The sequence below is a fragment of the Schistosoma mansoni genome, chromosome 1, assembly GCF_000237925.1.
Source record: "Schistosoma mansoni strain Puerto Rico chromosome 1, complete genome".
Lineage (NCBI taxonomy): Eukaryota > Metazoa > Platyhelminthes > Trematoda > Strigeidida > Schistosomatidae > Schistosoma > Schistosoma mansoni.
Genome location: NC_031495.1, coordinates 13297929 through 13317726, shown reverse-complemented (window position 1 = coordinate 13317726; position 19798 = coordinate 13297929). Strand labels below are relative to the sequence as shown.

Below are 19798 nucleotides of genomic sequence, written 5' to 3'. Positions count from 1 at the left end.
TTATTCTTTGCATTAATTATGACTATGATAGCATCATTCTAAATTATTATTATTGCACTAATGTTTATACTACAACCCGGTTTCACTCTGTATACTGTTACATAATTCTACACGTATTTATCCGAGTGCAGTAAAGGTTTATTATTATTGTTACTATTGTTATTATTATTTTAAAATTATTCGTTCATCTCAAAAGTCTATATCCATTACACTATTATGATCATGGTTGAACCCTTTCACTATGTGTTCATTTCTTTACTCTCTCTCTTTTTTTTCCTTCTAAATAAATATTCTTAAGATTACGAAGCTTTGGATTAAGGCAATAACTTGTGTTACGCTGAATTCAACTTATCAGTCTCTTTTTATCTTCACTATGTATATACACCTCATACACATTGATTATCTTTTGCACTTAATTGAAACTTTCAGAGCATCACCCAAAACTATGACTGTGCTCGCATAAACACTTATTCTAACGTCATATCTTACCGCAATAATAGGTTATTTACTTATTAATTTATTCTGTTTTATTTTATTTTTATTACTCGTTTTTGCTATACATAGTTGTTTATTCTTGTTCTGCGTTAAGATATTTACGTCTTCCGCGTTTCCTTTATTTCTATTTCCTTAGTTTCTTCCTTTCCTCCTTCAAAATCAATTCAAAATTCTTGCTAATTACACAGAACCTCATTTATTATTACTATTCTATTATTAATATTTTATTTTCCTTTTCCTTCCTTTCTCAAACATGGCATATGTATAGTTAACATTATTGAAAATTGTGTATTATTGCATTTTTGAAGAAATCCGAAATGGTTTCTTCACAGCACTTATGTACCCATAAGGTGTTTGTGAATAATAATAATTTGTCATGATATGAAAACCTTATCTGTAAGATCTTACGTAGAAATTACACCACTGTCTGCACTGTAATGGATTTCGCATACATTGACCACGCCTGCATGGCCAACCCGTACTATTTCGATTGATTCGATTGTTCTCGCGTTCACCGTTACCAACGTTCTCCAAGTGTTGTATGTTGAATGTAAATATTCTCAGGAATTATACGATCGACTTTGAAGACCATGTGATTAGGACCACTTATACTACAAGTTCGCAGTTTTATGGCATAGATTATTTGAAATATTTTTCTGTCTTCAAGATACACTAATAAAATATGTTAACAAGCCACTGAATGGCGCTATATCAAATACACGATCAGCGAAGAAGAAGAGAACCAAGAGGAGAGCTGGGTAACACTTAGTTCCACACAATTACAAGCAGTCAGTCTAAGTGATTCCGTAGTAGAAATCGATTAAAGGAAAAGAAATCATACATTTATTGATCAGTAGGCTAACTGCCTGCTTGTTCACACTCGACGACTAACCTATTTTACTCTCACTACCGCACATCACTTTCTTAAACATATGTCACCGTATATTACGTCAAAGTGCAGTGAGACTATAATTTATGGACAACCTTTGAGCGACGTCTTAGTGACCTTGAGAATATTCACCTGCTTACTAGGGCTAAAGGAAAGTAATAAAACAGTTTGAAGAATAAGGATTATGATTTACAGTTGATGGTTAGATTTTGGAGTTGGATTTATGGTTTTCAGAACGGACTGATATCAGATGAAATGCTGAGACACTATTTAGACAAATAAGTGAATGAATATCGCACCGAAATCTGAGACCTTTTATCCTAAATCTGATTGCTTCGTCTATAAATTATAGTCTCGCCCAAAATGCTACTGGCAACTGTCGAAGACCTTTGATGAATCTTTCTTGAGTGTTTATGTACAAATAGGTTTGCATGAGGTTGAAAATCCTCCTGCCTAAATTTTGTGTAGCAATAATTCTCACTCTCATTTCTAAATGTATGGTCATTGCGGTCCTCGATACCTTCACCAGTGTAATCCGTTTGTTTCTGATTCCAAATGAGACTTATAATCACTTGTAGCTACGGTTTATATTTTTTAACTTATCTATTTTGTAAAGGTCGGTGCATGATCAATTTGAAATCTATTGTTTTCGAAGTCCCACGGTATATTAAGGTTGAACTGTATCACGTCTGGCAACGACATTTATCCCTCATTGGCCACATAAAACAAGACTTTACTGCCAGTCCGTAACTTAAAGTAATGGCGTAATTAGAAGTTGGTAAATAGTTTCGTGTGATGGTTGTTATTTTACTATCTGTAACCACAGTAAACCTATATTTACATCCAGATTTTTCATGTTATGAAACAACTGCTTGATAATTGATGTTGAGCCGTATGTGAGCGATTTCGCCTTCACTCAGGCGTATGGGATTCAGTCAAATAATTTTCTGATATAATGGGAACCTAAGATGTACGCTCTACTCAGAATTTATGTTCATCAATACGCAAACTGATAGTGAGGACATACTTAATGTTAATTCCATAATTAAAAACTTGCGATGGCCATTACCGTCAGTATATGCATACTGTTGTAGTAGAAGTTCAATATGTATGGACATAATCAATTTGATAGAACCCTACTTGAAAAACCGCATCACATTTTTTATGATTTGTGTTTGAAACAAAGGTCACTCAGAAAATTCTAATCATATTGGGTCAATATATGATCATTGGCAAAATTCATTTCTTTTTATCCATGATTCTGAGGTCGATATTAATAAAGCTTCAGATGTCAGACCAGCCTTTACACTTCGATCAATGGGACAGGAAGAGTATGGTTCACAATATCAAATTCTTAGTTGAAATGTTTTGAGGAAACTACACCTATAAGTTAATTGAAATGTAGGAAGTCAACCTTCAATAATGAAATACACAACCTCTGGTTTATTAGGCTGTATTAAACACCAAGATTAGTTCCACATTGCATGGTGTAATAAAAACTTAACAGTCCTGAAGTCATTCGAAATGGAATGCTATCAAAAAGACGGCTTGCATTTTTTCAAAACTGTTTCATAAGTTTGACTTCTATGTAAAGGCACTAATAAAATACGTGAAATAAATACTTTAGGTGTCGATTTATGTACTAAAAATGTCTACATGCTAAACAGGTTGATATTGTGTATTATCTAGATAATGAACGACCTGTAAAATTACGTCGTTAAGAGATATCCAAACAAGCTGAACTTTAAATAAAAAGATAAGAACTGGACTAGTGTAGTACAGTGAGGATATACTGCCAGGTTGTTACATAAAATAACCTAATACGCGAGTGGCAAGTTTAAATCAGAGTTCCACGAACATACCGTACCTACATCATGAAACCCTGAGGGGATGAGAATAAAACCACTTAGACATTTACACCTGTCAACAGTACTAGTCAGTCTTCCCGTATTTCTCCAAATATGAAGAAAAGCGGTCAACACTTTGCAACTAGTTGATTGTGTATAATTTTTATCACAATTTGTAAAATCATTAAACGCCATCATAACTCATAGTTGAAATATAATTGATCGTCGTTCTGCAAGGAAAGTACTTGTATGGGTCAAGAATTTAGAATTTCCGGTTCGCAAACAATTGTGATTTCTAAGAACTCAGACAGCTGGTAAAATGATTTTTCAAGTCGGAGTAACTCTTTCAAAGATGTTTTTCGGGGTTCATTGTTCCTTTACCTGTCGAAAATAGGGCTTGTTTAAAGTAAACGAAATTCCTATTCACCTGAAACATAGCACACTAAGTCACGCAAACACAAATAACCTACACAAGAAAATCTCACCAATGCGTGCCACGGGGAAACCCTGAAAAATTGCACGTCAGAGAGAGAACAACCGTAGTTCACTTAAAGGACAGTTTCAAGAGGAGGTTTGATAAACATGAATTCATACCTCGTACCTGGACTAGTTGTACCTGATCTATGTTGTAGTGGTAAACAAATCTCAAAATAAAATGTCCTGTGAGTTTTCGACACTATTGCTGACCTTATTGGTTTTACTGAACACCTCCTAGTTGAAGGCGATCGGTGACGCATCCTCTCTAGATCACGAGTGGGTACGCCATGCTACGCACCACTTGCAGCTGTTAGCCAGCCCGGACCAAATGATTTTTGGCATTTCGACAGCGTTCAAAATACATCTTCGAACTCCTTTATTTCTGACTTTTGATTTAACTGGACTGGTATACTTCTATTATAAATTCGCTATATGTGAAAGCGTTGTCGAATTCCGAATAGCTGTGGCATCTTCATTGTTTTACAACATACTTGCCATTATTATTACCATACAATACTAACTTACGTCTATACATTTCATCCGTTTACCTGTTATTTTTACATCTTTGTCTATTCGTATTGTTTACTTGATAGAATAATTAGTCTACTTCTGAATATAGCCTTCTCATTTCCCTTCTGGATTATATTTATTTGGACACTTCATCATTTTAGCCAATCAGTCGAGCGCTTGATAATGTGATAACTGCTGGTTCCAGTAAACCCTCACTCACTCAAATTTCAAGATACAAAAACCCATAATCAAACTCTCTTGGACGAGTGCAGTTGAGTGACTAGAATATTCCAATTGCAGGCCATTAATAAATTTTTATGGCACCGAAATAGCGAGAAGCAAGTGAAAGCAAATCAACTGGTTTAAATAAGCTTATTATGATGAAATTGAGTAAATTGCTTATAGCCACTTGATTTGAAGTGAGCGGAACACGGCGGCAATGAGTCCCGGCGCCGATCCTGACTCGTCTTGTGTAATAACAGCTGTTGGTTTCGTCGCACAGGCTGGAAACAGACAGCAAAAATATGAAGTAGTAGGTTGGAAAACTTTTGTTGTCATTGCTCCACAACTATAAACCACATTTTTTGCTCCGAACATGCGAAGCGCTCAAGCTTAACACAGTTCATGAAATACATGAAATGTCTTAAGCTTGATAACGTTGAAATTAACTGGCTGAAAATCGCTGTAAATCGGTGTGCTCATTTGTAAAGTTGATTCGTTTCCTCAAACGCATTTGCGGATCCCACTCTCCAAATGTTGGATAAATTTAGGGATTTTCCTCAAAGTTCGGGGAAATATTAGGGAGAACATGAAGTTCCTCAGGCAACTTTGGGGGTTCCTCTAAGATTTAAAGTTATTTTAGGGGGATTTCTCTACACTCGTGAGGGGGGTGTTTGTGCCATTTCCCAAAAATTTTCTATGTCGGCTTCCGCAAATTCTCCCCAAAAATCGGGAGATTAGAATGTTATTTCCTAAATAATAGACCATCATCAATACGCAGTTCTTGTTACTATGAAGTATCAGTGCAGTGAGATAAATTTTATTGTTTGAATATCAATGGGGTTTAAATAATAGTGGTATCGATCATTTTAGAAGTGACTGAAAATGATATATCTACTTTAGCTGACTCCACAAGAGCTGTTGAAAGTGTTAATACGAGGTAGAGCCTGTGAAACTAGTCAGTTTACTCTTATTCCGTGAACACAATATCGGTTGATTGGAAAAAGAAACGAATAATCTTGTTGCATTGAATGAACGCTCTGCAGTTTTTCTTGTACGTCAGATCATTATTCCACCTATTATATCAAGTTTAAACTATAATTTCAGGAGTAAAGGTGTGTCTGATGCTGTTGGTGATTTCACTTTACCTTCAGTTTCTGTTTTGCCAGGAACTTTGATGAGTGCATGCATCTTTGCTTGGTAAATCATTGGATAAGTTTTAATTCTTTAAGGATATCATCAGAGCAGGTTATTTTAACTGTTTTAGCCAAACATTTGACCAGATTTCTCTTATATTATAATGAGATACAAGCTGAAAAATGTGTACGTTGTGTTTGTGTAGCCGACTTACGATGGACATTTCTTTTTGTTGTCGCGTCAGTTTTCGTTGACAAAACGTATAGAAAGGATGTGTCGCAGTTTTCTTCCTTTATGAAAATGATCGCTTGATGTACTGTTAACGGTTTTCAGTAGGTTGTTAGCTTCGGCCTTATTATTTGGATTTTGTTGAATTATTACTTACCTACTTACGCCTGTTACCCCTCGTCAAGGAGTATAGGCCGCTCACCAGCACTTTGTTGAAGTATATCATTAGTTAATTGACTGTATTTGACTATTATGAGTGATTGACCTCTATATTCGCAACCATGAATAAAGTGTGTATGTACAACCCTGTTGAAGTTGTATGCCATGAACTGGGTAGTTCGATTGTTAAGCCTTCATCGTATTTCTAGAAGAAATCATGATATACTGTAGAAGGAAGTTACCCATAAGGATCTCTCCGAAAGTAACTAGCGGTTTATCCTGTCGATATTGAGTCTGATTGGTTACTGTTCTTCACGATCTAAAATATATGAAAGTCATGAATCAAGAAAGCTTTTTAATATTTACTTTCGCTTTGTGTAATATTTCTATTCAGCGTTACCTCTCCATGGTTGATTCAGCATATGTCCTCTTGGGGAGAGCAGTTTACTATCATATTCTAATTAGTTATTTCCCTTGTAGAGCTTTGGCTCAGTGTTCGAAGCTATTTGATTCCATCCAGTAGGTTGTATATTCGAATCCCGCTTCAACTAATACGGTTTGGACAGCGGTGTACTAGCAGTAGCTCTCGTAGATCGTGGTTTAGTCATATGCTTATTAAATAGGTCACAAGTAGTACCATTTATCAGGAGGATGATGTCTTATGAGAATGCGCTTAATTGGAGATTTCGTCTGTGTCTCATTTTTTTCGTACTACCATGTTGTTTTCATTTATCAGTTAGTTATCAGTAACATACTCCATAGGTGACTGTGAACGTAGAAATTATGTTATATGTAAAGATGGTCTGCTATTTTTTGAACCTTACTAAACTGACAATAGGTAAATGTAAATCCAAGTTAAATATCAGATGTTTTAAAATCAATACTTGTCATTTAGCAGTCTGGTAGATAATACCAGATCTAACACATTTATTTATCTTTTTAAGCTCATAAACATTGGTTCAAGGAGGCACCAAATACATATGCACCACATAAATCATTCGACTTGTTTGATGGCTGGGATACTGCTCGGGTGCCCAGACCGAAGCAGGTGGTTTTCTTAGGGGCCACACCCGGAGCCTTTGGCCCAGAGTTCTAGTCCACAAGGCAGTGGAGCAACGTCAGGAGATGCAGTCCCATGCTAGCTGGTGACCAATAATTGGTTCATACACCATTTGTTCTCCCAGGATACTGGAGCGCATGTGTACCATTGGTTTGGAATCAGGGTTTCCAACTCCCCTAGGTGGACTCTGTGTCCACTAACCCGGTTTAAGCGCCAGACATTCGCTTTTCGTCTTCATTTTCCTAAACAACACCCCGCCGCTGGAAGGCAGTGAGTAGGAATTCCCTGGCAGTGGTTGTATGCATGTGGCCATGTGAGAGCATTTCGAGAGGGAGAGCTGACTCTCCCCACTCTCGGCCGTACCAGGGCATTTGGGGGCGATCTAATACAGTCTTATCCAGATATAAGTACTTTTATCTCAATACCCTCACCTAATTTCGTACTTCATATGATCGATTACACCGAAACACCCCATCTTAAAGTAACTTATATCATCACATTAAAGTCATCTTTTGATTTTTTTACGAAGTTGTTATCATAAAAAACTCGCTATATTTATTCAATTAATTAACTGAAACCAGCGTCATATTCTTTCTAAATCAAATGGTTTCCTGGTTCTCTAATGTTCACATTCTTTTTCTCCTAGTTATCTCGAACTTCAGATAGTGCTGATGATGCTTGTTTGTGGCCATCAAGTCTCCTTTCACGACGTACAAGATACTTATGTTATGTTTCAGAAAATATAAATACATGTGTAAGTTCAATGGTTCATTGGTTTGTCTTGTCAAATTAAATGGGTTAGAGGGTTCGACTTTCAACCACTAACTCTCGTCTGATAACTGATTGTAAATTTTCGACATTGTGGACAGGTAGAAGACACTGACTATTGAAAATAACATTTGTAACATATAATCTCTTAACACCGATTTGAACGTGTGTTAAAGAGAAATGTGTTGCAATGTTGTACAACTGATTCTGAGAATACTTTACTGCAACAAAATTTATGATAATGAACAAATATTTTATTACAATGATTATTAGAACCATAATTATAGGCCAAAAATACTTCTAAAACGTCACTCAATAGACGATACTGTATCACTCTGTAATTTATTTAGTGATACGGAGTTAAATAGTAATAATATATCTGGTATCAGGAGAAAGGTAAGAAAAATCAAACATCTGATACCTGCGTTGAGCTAAATAATCTAAGATGGGGGACTGGTAGACTGCATTTACCTCAACGCCTTTGTGACTTCTATACTGACCTTCAAATCAACGCTACATTAGTTGTTCATAAACAAAGGCTGATATTTGTTTCATGACTATCTAGTTTTTGTGAAGATGTAGGATAAATATTTGTTGAGCAGGAGAGTTTTCTAGGATTTTATTGGACGTAATTTTCGATTGTTAAAGTTGATTAACAGAGTGCTAATCGATAGATGGGTGCAGTGATATATAGCTGAGTGATGGTTACTCACGAGACCGTACTATTGAATTAAGCTGCCGAATGATTTGAAATCACAGACAAGACCGCTAGTGAGATGAATAAGCTTTTTTTGTATTGAAATAACCTGCTCATGTACTGAATATGAACACAGAATAAACACAATAAAATATCAGGCGATTGAGGAAAATTGGCTTGTAGGACACTCATTCGTCAGTCAACTAAGACCTGGCTGTTAGACCTAATCGCTGGGGATTGTATCCATGTCCCCAACATTATTTACTCAGTAATCTAACACAACACTGTTAGCTGAAACAAAATTGTTAGGTTTCATGTTTCTGATCGTAAACTACTGAGTAGGTAATCTAAGAGCATCTAATTTGTGATTCGGATATTCTTGCCCAATTTTAATTATATATATGTGTTATGTTATGTAATGGTTTTATTAATCGTATCCTTTTATCATGTCTTCAACAATATAAGACTGGACAAAAACCAATACTTGTAAATTTGGTACTAGTAGATGACGGTGAACATATTCCTGCAAATCATCAAGCGATATATAATACAATAGATACAGGTGAACGTTAATTTCATTTCATCATCTTTTGTTCATTTTTATATCGTGTTTGGTAAAAATTATTGATGATAGCAGAAGTCAAGATAGTAATTTTATCCGATAACTAGAAACAAAGTGTAGTCGAGTAGCAAAGTTTCAATCTAGTTAGAATTCTAATCCTCCTCAACTTTGTAGGAATAAATTTATCTCATCTATTTATTTATTGCTATAGTAGAAACCTGCTGAGATAAGTTTTATGGAAAAACTTATCAATAACCCATTTTTATTTAAAATATCACTTTCAGTTTTAAATAACCCATAGGCTTGTTTCAGTGATTTGATATCTAAAGTACTTAGCCTCCACTATAAGGTCATAGATTCGAACATCTCTTAACCTACTTTAGTGTGAACAATAAGGTAATATCACTAATACTAGCACATAAAGTGTAATCCAAAGCCAAGTTCATAAATATATGTTTTGGAAATGAGTTTTAGTTGATCATTAATATTTTGGTGTAGGGGATTTGTGGAGATTGTAGTGTTTTCACTGTTAAAATCACGAGTCGATCTAAGCTAGACCACCACTGAAAACACGGAAGCACTGAATGACCGTTCCGTCCTATCGTAAGACTCCTCAGCAGTGCGCATTCACGATCCCATTCGCGAGACTCGTGTCCAGGACCTTTGGTCTCGCTCTCTATCGCTTAACTTCTAGACGACTGAGTCAACATCCAACGACGTTCATGCCTAACTTCAGTCAATCCATGGTCTTGCGCAACCCTTCATCCGTTGCCTTCTCTTGAGACCGAAGGTCGGAACGCTCGTCCAGTGGTTCCAGGTTTTCAATGGTTGTCTAGCTTGGGTCGACCAGTGAGTTCAACTGTGAAACTCAGTATTTTTCAAATAATGACACGATAATTTGATTCATTTAGAGATCTTAACAATTATCGATGACTTCTTTTTCGAACTTAAGACAATTTGGTAGCGAAAATTTTCTTTTAGACGATATCACTTACTCAAGCTGTACAATCGTATTCATAGCCTATTGAAAAATAGAAGAAGGGGTTAAGTCATATCATGGGACCAGGAAAATCGCTTCACAATAAAAATTTTCGGACCACACCTCCACTAACCACTATTCAAAAAACATGATACCGTTCAATAATAATTCGGCATAAATTATTTGAAAATACCAGTGCTAATGTAAAAAGCAAGGAGTGACCGGAAAAAAAGTAAACGACGGTACATTGTGTAAAACTATGCAAGGTGACAGTTTCTAATCTCTCTTTCTCTCTCTTTGTTAAATGGCTATTGTTTCAAATTTTCCTGTTTTTTTATATGCTTAGTCTGTGCTTATCGCTGTTTGTTGTATCATGACTAAAACTACTCAATGATTTTTAGTACAATTGGTATGTGATTAACAGTATGATTCTGAACCCACGTTTCATCATATTTGGGACTTATTAACTGGATATATACGCCTGCATCAGATTGTTGATATTCACACACTGGGACCTGAACCTTGTACTTTTTGGTTCAAACACCAAAATGTTCTTCACTGAGCTTTTGAAACCAGGTAGTCAATAGCTTACGCAACGAATATGAATTTTATTTATAAAAACTTGTATTTTCTTGTTGTTTATGTTAACGACTCCAATTCATCAGTTTCTTTTGAAATATATGCATCAACTTAAGTAGATTGCCTCAATATTGCCATTTGGTCACAAGTGTTTGATAAAGTTAGATCGTGGTAGAGTTCTGAATTGCACTGGTTTCAAAAGCTCAGTGAAAAACATTTTGGTGTTTGAACCAAAAAGTACAAGGTTCAGGTCCCAGTGTGTGAATATCAACAATCTGATGCAGGCGTATATATCCAGTTAATAAGTCCCAAATATGATGAAACGTGGGTTCAGAATCATACTGTTAATCACATACCAATTGTACTAAAAATCATTGAGTAGTTTTAGTTATAATACAAATCCTTACATTTACAATTTATTTATTGTGTAAAATGGACGATTTCTATATCTTAATAATTATAAAGTTAATCGTGATCTCCCTTCATTTTTTGTTCCCAACTTGTATTTATTTACCACTTAGGTGAACGTGCTTTAAAAAGAAAAATTCTTTGTGCTAAATTTTCACCACGTTCTGCAACTTCTCGTGCAATTACCAGAATTGGTGTTTACAGTCGTCCACGTACTACAACTCCTGGTTATACACGTATCGGGTTTGTAGTTTATTATTGATATTAAATATCTATTATGTCTTGTTTGTTATAAATATTTTCTAACATTACAAATGGTCATTTTATCAGTTGAACATCAGGAAAAAATCTATTTTTGGTATATTGAAGGAAATTCAGTTAATATTAAGTGATAAAAATATAGTATATTTATGAATTGACATATCATTCCCATTTATGCATTAAAAACACGAAGTTCAGCGGAAGGATCTCTTCAACGAATTTATTACCAAGCTGTACAATCGTACATATATGAAAATTTTTCGTCAAACTACTAGTTCCATGAGGACATATAAACAAGGAATAAACATGATGCAATAAAAAGATTATAATACTAGTTTACGTAATCTGAATGGTAAGAATAAAAGATTGTGTATGTGCAAATAGAAAGCCTTGTAAAATTAATAAGTGAACAACGGATTATAATATGAATGAAGTAAAACAATTTAAATATATAAGAACTTTCGTCTAAATTAGAGCAAATAGTTTCACAGTATTTGGGCGCCGAGTTGATTTCTTTGAAAAAGCTTGGACCAGATTACCAGACGAAACGTTAGATTTACTTCAAATTCATTCGCTGAGATTTTACAAATATATTAATCCTATTTAATGTCAAACAATGTAAATGTTTTTATTACAATAATTAAAGGTAATAGAAGTGTAAAATTAAATGAAGTGATATCAGAAACAATTATGAATAAAATCATGAGGATATTGGGAATGATTAAAGACAGAGGGGGAATATTTTCAAATATGAAATACAATAATAATAATAGATTAAGTTATTTATTTATTATTTATTTAAACACATAAATATTGGTACAAGGAAGCACCAGATACATATGCGCCGCACAAATCTCATTCGATTTGTGTGAGGGCTGTGATACTGCCCAGATGCCCAAACTGAAGCGGGTGGTTTTCTTAGGGGGCCACACCCGGAGCCTTTGACCCAAAGGTCTGGTCCACAAGACAGTGGAGCATCGTGAGGAGATGCAGTCCCATGGTAGCCGGTGACCAACAATTGATTCATACGCCATTTGTTCTCTCAGGATACTGGAGCCCATGTGCACCATTGGTTTGGAATCAGGGTTTCCCAACTCCCCTAGGTGGACTCACCGTGTCCACCAACCCGGTTAAAGCACCGGACATTCGCTTTTCGTCCTCTCAATTTCGTAAACAACAGTAGTGCCACGAGAAGGCGGTGAGTAAGACTTCCCTGGCAGGGGCTATATACGCGTGGCCATGTGAGCGCATTTGGAGAGGGAGGACGGACTCTCCCCACTCTCGGCCGTACCAGGGTATTTGGGGGCTAAGTTAAAAATAACGATAAGACGTACTTTTTTTGTACGCACAGTTCTGGCTTGAGCTCATGAATGGCAAGAACTTCTGCTGTTTTGAGGAGTTGTGTACGAAGAAATCTAGGTAGATTTGGATGAACTGTATAAACAACCTTAAAATCAACATGTGGATCCATAGAATGATTAGATTCGGTCAAACGTTCTAGAATGGGACTCCCAACTGCTTTCATCTCACCCTTGTAGAACTACAATGGGGCATGTGCTCGTATCCGAGTTGAAAGCAAGCGCTGGCTACAACCTATGTATATTGCTTCAGTTTTGTTTGTGTAGTGATTTTCATCAACAAATAATTCTATAGTCAACATACTGTATACTTATTATTTTTTTTATATTCATTTACTATTCAACTGTTGAATTGAGTCGACCAATTAAAATGCCTTCCATTTCTTAAACGTGTTCTTAATTCACTTTAACCATCTTCACTTAGTTTGTCTTGATGTAACAAATAGTTATCCTCATTTTTGTTTTAACTAAGTTTAACGTACAACTAACAGATTTTCTAATCTTTCTAAAATGTATAAATATTATTATCCAGGAAATAAGATTTTTTTAAAAGAAATAATCATTGTGTGTGATGAGAGAATTGTTCCCGTCTTCAACTATGTGTCAATCTCCATATCTTCTAAATTTGCGTTTTTTTTTCAAGTATGTGTGTGTTAACGGAAAAGCAGGTTTGTAGTTGACGATTTTACACTGGATAATTAAATCAGTTGAATTAACACAATAATCTGGACACTAGATCAATATACTGAATAAATTACAATGCTTCATTACGTATGTGATATACTCAACTTAATTATTCGACCAATAGTCACGAACTAGGAATAGGCCAGAACTCCAGTTCATTATTACACAATACAAAGCAGTACTAAAAGCGGAATGAAAGCGGAGCGAAAATTCGAACCAACTTTTGCATATAACATAATCTCTTACATTTAGTATAGCCGGATACCTCTGTCCTTGTTAATTGGCTTATCACGGCTTACTTCCGCTTGACACCTGAGTTGGAGATTAACAAAAATCCGATATGCATACAGAATAGTTTGAAGTCGTTTAATTAATGTTACAACCGTTTTGTTGGGATTACAAATAATTGAAATCTTGGAATTCGCGTGTTACATATGCCCAACCACCGACTGCCCCGACGTGCTATGTTTTATGGTGTAGGAGTAGGTTGGAAGAAAGCTAGGGGTGGCTAGGCCAAAACGTGGCACAAATTCATGAAGTCACTGACAAGTGGACTAAGCCATGTTGGTAGGTGTAGACTACCTGGTTGGGATCCACGAGATGATGGCAACCGATGGTTAGAGACCTTAAATGACGTGGCTGAAAATCGTTTGCAATGGCGAAGGTTCATCCACTCTATGTGTTCTCCCAAATTCTAGTCTTCTGAATTTTTCATGTCCCTTTCTTTTTCCTCTTTCCAAATTTATTTCACTGGATTATACCCTTTGAATGACATCTTCAAACCCTAATCTTTCGGATTACTGCTTATACTCTTACTACCTTTACCACTATGGGATTTGAATCGACAACTGCATCTCTGTGCTAATGTGGTATGACAACTCGAACTGATGTAAGTACGTACGAAGTTTTACGTTGTGATTGACTGAATGCAAGTTTCGGATGTTTTTTTCGCAACCTTCGTCTTGATAGTTAATTTTGATTGACAAAATTGTGCTCTGTATTCCGTAAACTTATTGACTGATTATTTGTATGAAGAGAATTGAAAGCAATCGACAAGCTGTCAAATTACTTATTTTTTGTGGTTAGTTAAGTGTTATTCATAAATTTTTATTCATTCATCCCTTTCGGAATGTATTATGTTCTCTTATTGTCTAGTGTTCCCTGACCACGATAATTCACTTGGCTCTTCTCAAATCAGCACAAAAATTGACTCCGAACAATATATATATATATATTTCAATAACTCGAAAGTTTACGCTGAATTCAAATGAGGATATTCTACTATCTTCTCTATTCGTCCACAAGCATAAATCGTAGATGAGTTGCATTAGTATTTCATAAAAAGATAAATACTGTTAAGTACCCTTAGCTGTTGGTATATTCTTATCTTTTTCATTTAAAATAAAAAGGAATTTTTTTCGGTAATAAGCCAATTGTATTCTTTTCATTCTTTTTCGACTCATCTCTTCTTTTCTTTATTTATTTCATAAGTGATATCAATTCGGTTATAATTTATTGTAAGCATACAGAGATTGGTCTACTTAATTCAGATAGATCATCTGTTCAAGTAAAACCTCCCCCGTCAATCCCACCTCGACCATCAATTCCAGATAGTAATAATTTATATCCAAGTTTACCTACGTTTTCATCATCAAGCAACTCTTCAGCTTGTGAAGCATTTGCTACAACACGACGTGGAACAGTACACCGTATGTATTTTTTTATATTATTATTGATTGTATATCTTTTGGGATTTTCCTGGTGTGTGTATATGTATGTGTGGAGCGATGATGGTCATTCACAACACTAACGTTATTATATAAAGTGACTAAAGGAATTGCAGGTAGAATACATTTGATATTGTTATGTTTTACTAGCTACATGGCCTAATTACGAGGTTTACGCTGCCATTCTGAACAACATCATCAACACCTCTCTCATCGAGTTTTCTCCATAAAATAGGCACTGATGATGTCCAGAGCGACAATGAAGCCTATGGAATTAAAACATCGAATTCATAAAACACAATATCATCAAAAGTATACACCTAAGCTGCAAATCATCCTCGTCATCATCATTTCAGATAACATAGATTTAAATAAACTGTTTGTTCAAAAAAAATTGATACATCTACACACTAAGCTATTGACTTTCAATTCAAACTCCAATGGCGGTGAACAAATATGCTTCCTATTCTCTCCTTTCCTACCCACTCACTTGAGACATAAGTTCAAGTTTGTTCAAAAACTTTATTAATCGTTACCCAATAAGAATTAATTTACATTCGAATTCACCTCATTATACACAGATTACATTCCGTGATTATTAGTCAAAGAAATTATCTAACTGAACGGTTGTCAAGTGAATGGAAAATCATCTTGGATTAACATATACAAATCAATGTTACATTGAGCAACAAATTTCATCGAATCCATTTAAAATTCAAATACGGATAGAGATCACACTGAATCCATGCGAAAATCAACTGAATGGAAATTACATTCTAAATTAATACATAATTTTAGATTTGATTTCTTCCTAATAAATTTTATTTTGGAGATTTAATATTTCCAAGGAAAGCCTTTTAAGAAATCATGATAAATTCAGCTTCTTTTATTGCCCACTTGATCATATTAGTAGATTATAGAGTTTACTAATAACGAGCTTTGGTTTACACTCAGTGAAAGCAATAACCTCTTTAACCAGTAACAGTGAATTGCAACCGGTAATTCTAACTCCTGCTGATCTACACAACTCTTATCTCCAGTGATCATTCAAAATAGGCTTAACTGAGTTACTTTCTACTTTTTTATTATCATTCTGACTCAATAACTCACAGCGTTAGATTACCACAATGCACTAAGAAAAACAGGATCACAACTTGTGCATAACTCAGTATGTCATATGTGAATTACAAAACAGAGCAATAGATACATAATTTATAATTAGCAAATTTTCCTATAACAACAGTTAATGAGAGTGAAATGAAAGTTTTATTTCTCACTTACTTGCTCACTCCCTCCCCTCTCTCTAGTATATTTACATGCATCAGCAAAATTTGAAAAAAACCAACATCATTTTTGTCTTATTCTACTCATTCTCTCATGAAATATTTAAAGAGCTAAGAGTGCAAAGCATCTAGTAAGTAGTGTGTAAAAGGATGAGCAGAAAGTGGAGCTAGGTGTACATCCTAACCAAAGCAAAATTGTACGTTTTTCTCACAATTATTCTCAGTATTAACTATTTCGTGAGAAAAAAATTTTCTTCATAGATTTACAAATTTCTTTCCTATTTATTTTAAATGTCCTTTAAACTCACTGGTTGTGTAGCACTTTAGTATTGCTTTAATTTTTTGTTTTCAATCGTCACCTGAATAATGTGCCTTCGTCTAGTGTGTAATGTTAGGGAAAAAGAGACTGAGTTTAGCAAATTGTGACAATCTTTCATAACGTTTTAGTATGCAACTCCATTATATGACTAGAATTGCAATAGGTGTAAATCCCTTGAGTTAGTGGAGATGTGTATGTAGGCTTTCGCGTCTAGCCCCAACTTACTTTGTGTGTTGGAAAGGCCTACAGAGCAACGTATATGAGGAAATCTGGAAAAATCAGAACAAGGGAAATAATGAGCTAGTGACTCACTAAGCACATAGAATACACTTACATTTGATTATAAAAACAGTTGACAATAACTAGCAATAAGACATATGAGAGATTACGACAATCTGAAAATCAAAACTAGAAGTTAGATCAAGGTTTCAAATGAGTTACACTTTCCTAGTTTCAGTTTTTGCATTGTTTATTAAATTGTCAATCTATATGTTAGTCGTTGACTGTCTGTTTTTAGTATTTAATTCTGCTTTCAGTGTTTGATGTTTTATTCATTTTTACATTCGATTCTTAATGATTCAGCTCTCTCTGGGATTCCTTTCGAATTGAACAAACGTTATCTTACTGATGAACCAGGGGAATACAGAGTAAGTACGGGCTTTTTTGCTTGTTTATTTCAATGTATATCACTGTCTCTTCTACATCTATTGACGGAACGGTTTCAAGTAAGGTAAGAGTAGTAATTGTTTCATTTAAAAAAGTTTATATTATTTTTGGTAAATTCAACATAGAGGGAAGACATCTTTTAGGCCGACAATCAGATGCTGAGTAGATAAAATACGGTCAGCGTTTTTCGTTGCTTAAACTTGTCACAAAACTGATCAGTAAACAGTTAACTGAACTCAAATGTTGATTACATGTATATTTAAGGGCTAAGCTTCTAGTCATATTGTGTTGAAGCTAGGTATGTTAACCTGTTAGTGAGTTCTTACTGAGATCCTTCATTAAACCACTTGTCATAATGTCCACCTTCCTGTTGGATTTCTTTACATTTAAGTAGAGTAGAGGAAGTTTTGACTTGTAGAGCTAAGCGAATGTCAATTATTGATCATAATTTTCGTAAAATTCCTCAAACTCAACAAATCACGCAAGTAATATAATTTACAATTTGTATACTTATACTTTCAGAATAACGGTGCATCGAAGTACAAGTCATTTGATGAAATAGATTCTGAGGTAATTTCCGCAGTAAATCATCTATATGTTAACCTTTTTAATTTCATTTTTACTTATGACCACTGAATTTTATTACAACTGTAAGTTAGTGACTAACTGGGACTAGTAAACTGACAGCAATACTCTGTAGTAATGCTTCGATTTGGCATTGCTGCAGTCCCAATTGGCTATAAAATTAAAGGACATGGGGAAAAAGGGTCATGAGAAATCGACGAGAAACTAATGAATGCAAGATAATTGTGTATTTTATATTTATTGAAAGACAAGGATCAAATATATCTAAAGCAATATGGTTGATTCCTAATCGTGTTATTTGTTGTGACCGAGTACATATATCCATAAAATAACCTACTGATGTTGTTTCTCAAGATTGTTGCACTAATTGAACCATCTTTATACCTGAATAAACATTGTCGAATACATCGTTGGCACCGGATGTTAGCAGTCCTTCAGAGACAACTATCATCGACTCCTAATTGTTGTATCAATGTCTATTAGCTAATCCAATCGATGCACAATATTTCGGTTGTTTATGTGAGTAGGGTGTTTGTATAGACATTTTTCATGACAACGTTTAGTTACGCAATGTCTAAATTCACCGAAAATTGTTATCCATAAGTTAAATCGAAACACTTGAACAGTGATGCCTCAGTTAGTTCATACATTATGTTTGTTTATGTAAATTATCTAGGAACCTCCCTTGGGTAGACAGCGTGTACATGTTATCTGTAGTCACATATGGATGCAGAGAATACTGCGCTAGTAAATATGTGGACTGTTTTGAGTTCGTACTTCAGGCATAATCTTCCACAGTATCATGTATAGACCATACTTAAGAAACCGCTTTATTTACCTGTTAAGTCAGAAGTGTACGTCTAGATATTTAGAAAAAAGAAAAATAGACCGAAGAAGTTAATGCTGTTTTCTCACTACCTAATATTCCCTGATTACATTACTTGACTCGACTCTTCTCAAATCAAAACAGGGATTGAGAGAGGGCAATGTGTGTTACAATAACCTGAGTAATATAGATACAGTAATAAATCAGTCAGTCAGTCAGCTACAACGTAGGACCAGGCACATATGCATCGGTCCAAGTTGCCATAACAGTAATAAATGCATTACAGTTTATATAGAATTCAAATTAGGACATCCTACTATATTCTCTATTCGTCTACTAGTTTTGACTGGTTTAAAAATAGGCCAATCAGCGCGTTCTGTTCGAGTCTAGTCAGAGCAGTCAATAATCAGGACTGTCCTTCCAATAATTATTTTTTTCACTATAGCTGTAAACTCTTAGGTACGCATGTTTTCTAATAAGTGTTAAACTGGCTACTAATTAAGTAATATTATGTTAGATAACAACGGTGTTACAGGTTCAAGGGTATTCATTAAAAAAGACTGATATATTTTTCGAAAAATAAGCAAAATATGACGTTGACTAAGGTGGTTTTTAAATGTTCAGTGGTATCTGACAAGTAGATTTGAACTTGTAGTTCATAAAGCACAGATACCATACAATTACCTGTAGAAGGAAATTTTATTCAGCAGTCAACTATTAACGACTGTTCGATTTTTATTTCATTGTGACAAAACTAATATAATTGACTGATTACGTATAAAAGCTATCACTATCTATTCTCGTTGCTTTCGAATTTTTTAGTTTCAATATCGTTTTGATCAAGAACGATTTTTACTTGCAACATCAACTTGAACGCTTATCAAACGCAGAGATAATTGTAAAACGGTTGATATAATCTATATTTATTTATACTGAATAGTTCTCTTCAACTTTTAATATTCAGATATCACAGTTTTCTCTTTTTTTTATATTAAAAAGTCGATAAAAAGTGCGTTGTTTTATTGTTTTCAAAGTATTCCCTTACATAATGCTAACATCAATTTGCAGTAAATTA

At 34.8% G+C, this 19798-nt stretch overlaps 2 protein-coding genes across 2 annotated transcripts; both read left to right on the top strand.

Moving 5' to 3' along the window:
• Positions 1-4657: 4657 nt before the first annotated feature.
• On the top strand, positions 4658-19596 carry Smp_035620 (hypothetical protein; the record flags this gene model as incomplete). The annotated part of the gene is made up of 6 exons (XM_018793313.1): positions 4658-4750; positions 7668-7775; positions 14840-15026; positions 17229-17293; positions 17835-17882; positions 19546-19596. 6 exons carry the CDS (start codon positions 4658-4660, stop codon positions 19594-19596), a joined length of 552 nt encoding a protein of 183 aa, XP_018647838.1.
• On the top strand, positions 8895-11276 carry Smp_193250 (hypothetical protein; the record flags this gene model as incomplete). The annotated part of the gene is made up of 2 exons (XM_018793314.1): positions 8895-9048; positions 11128-11276. 2 exons carry the CDS (start codon positions 8895-8897, stop codon positions 11274-11276), a joined length of 303 nt encoding a protein of 100 aa, XP_018647839.1.
• Positions 19597-19798: the final 202 nt, after the last annotated feature.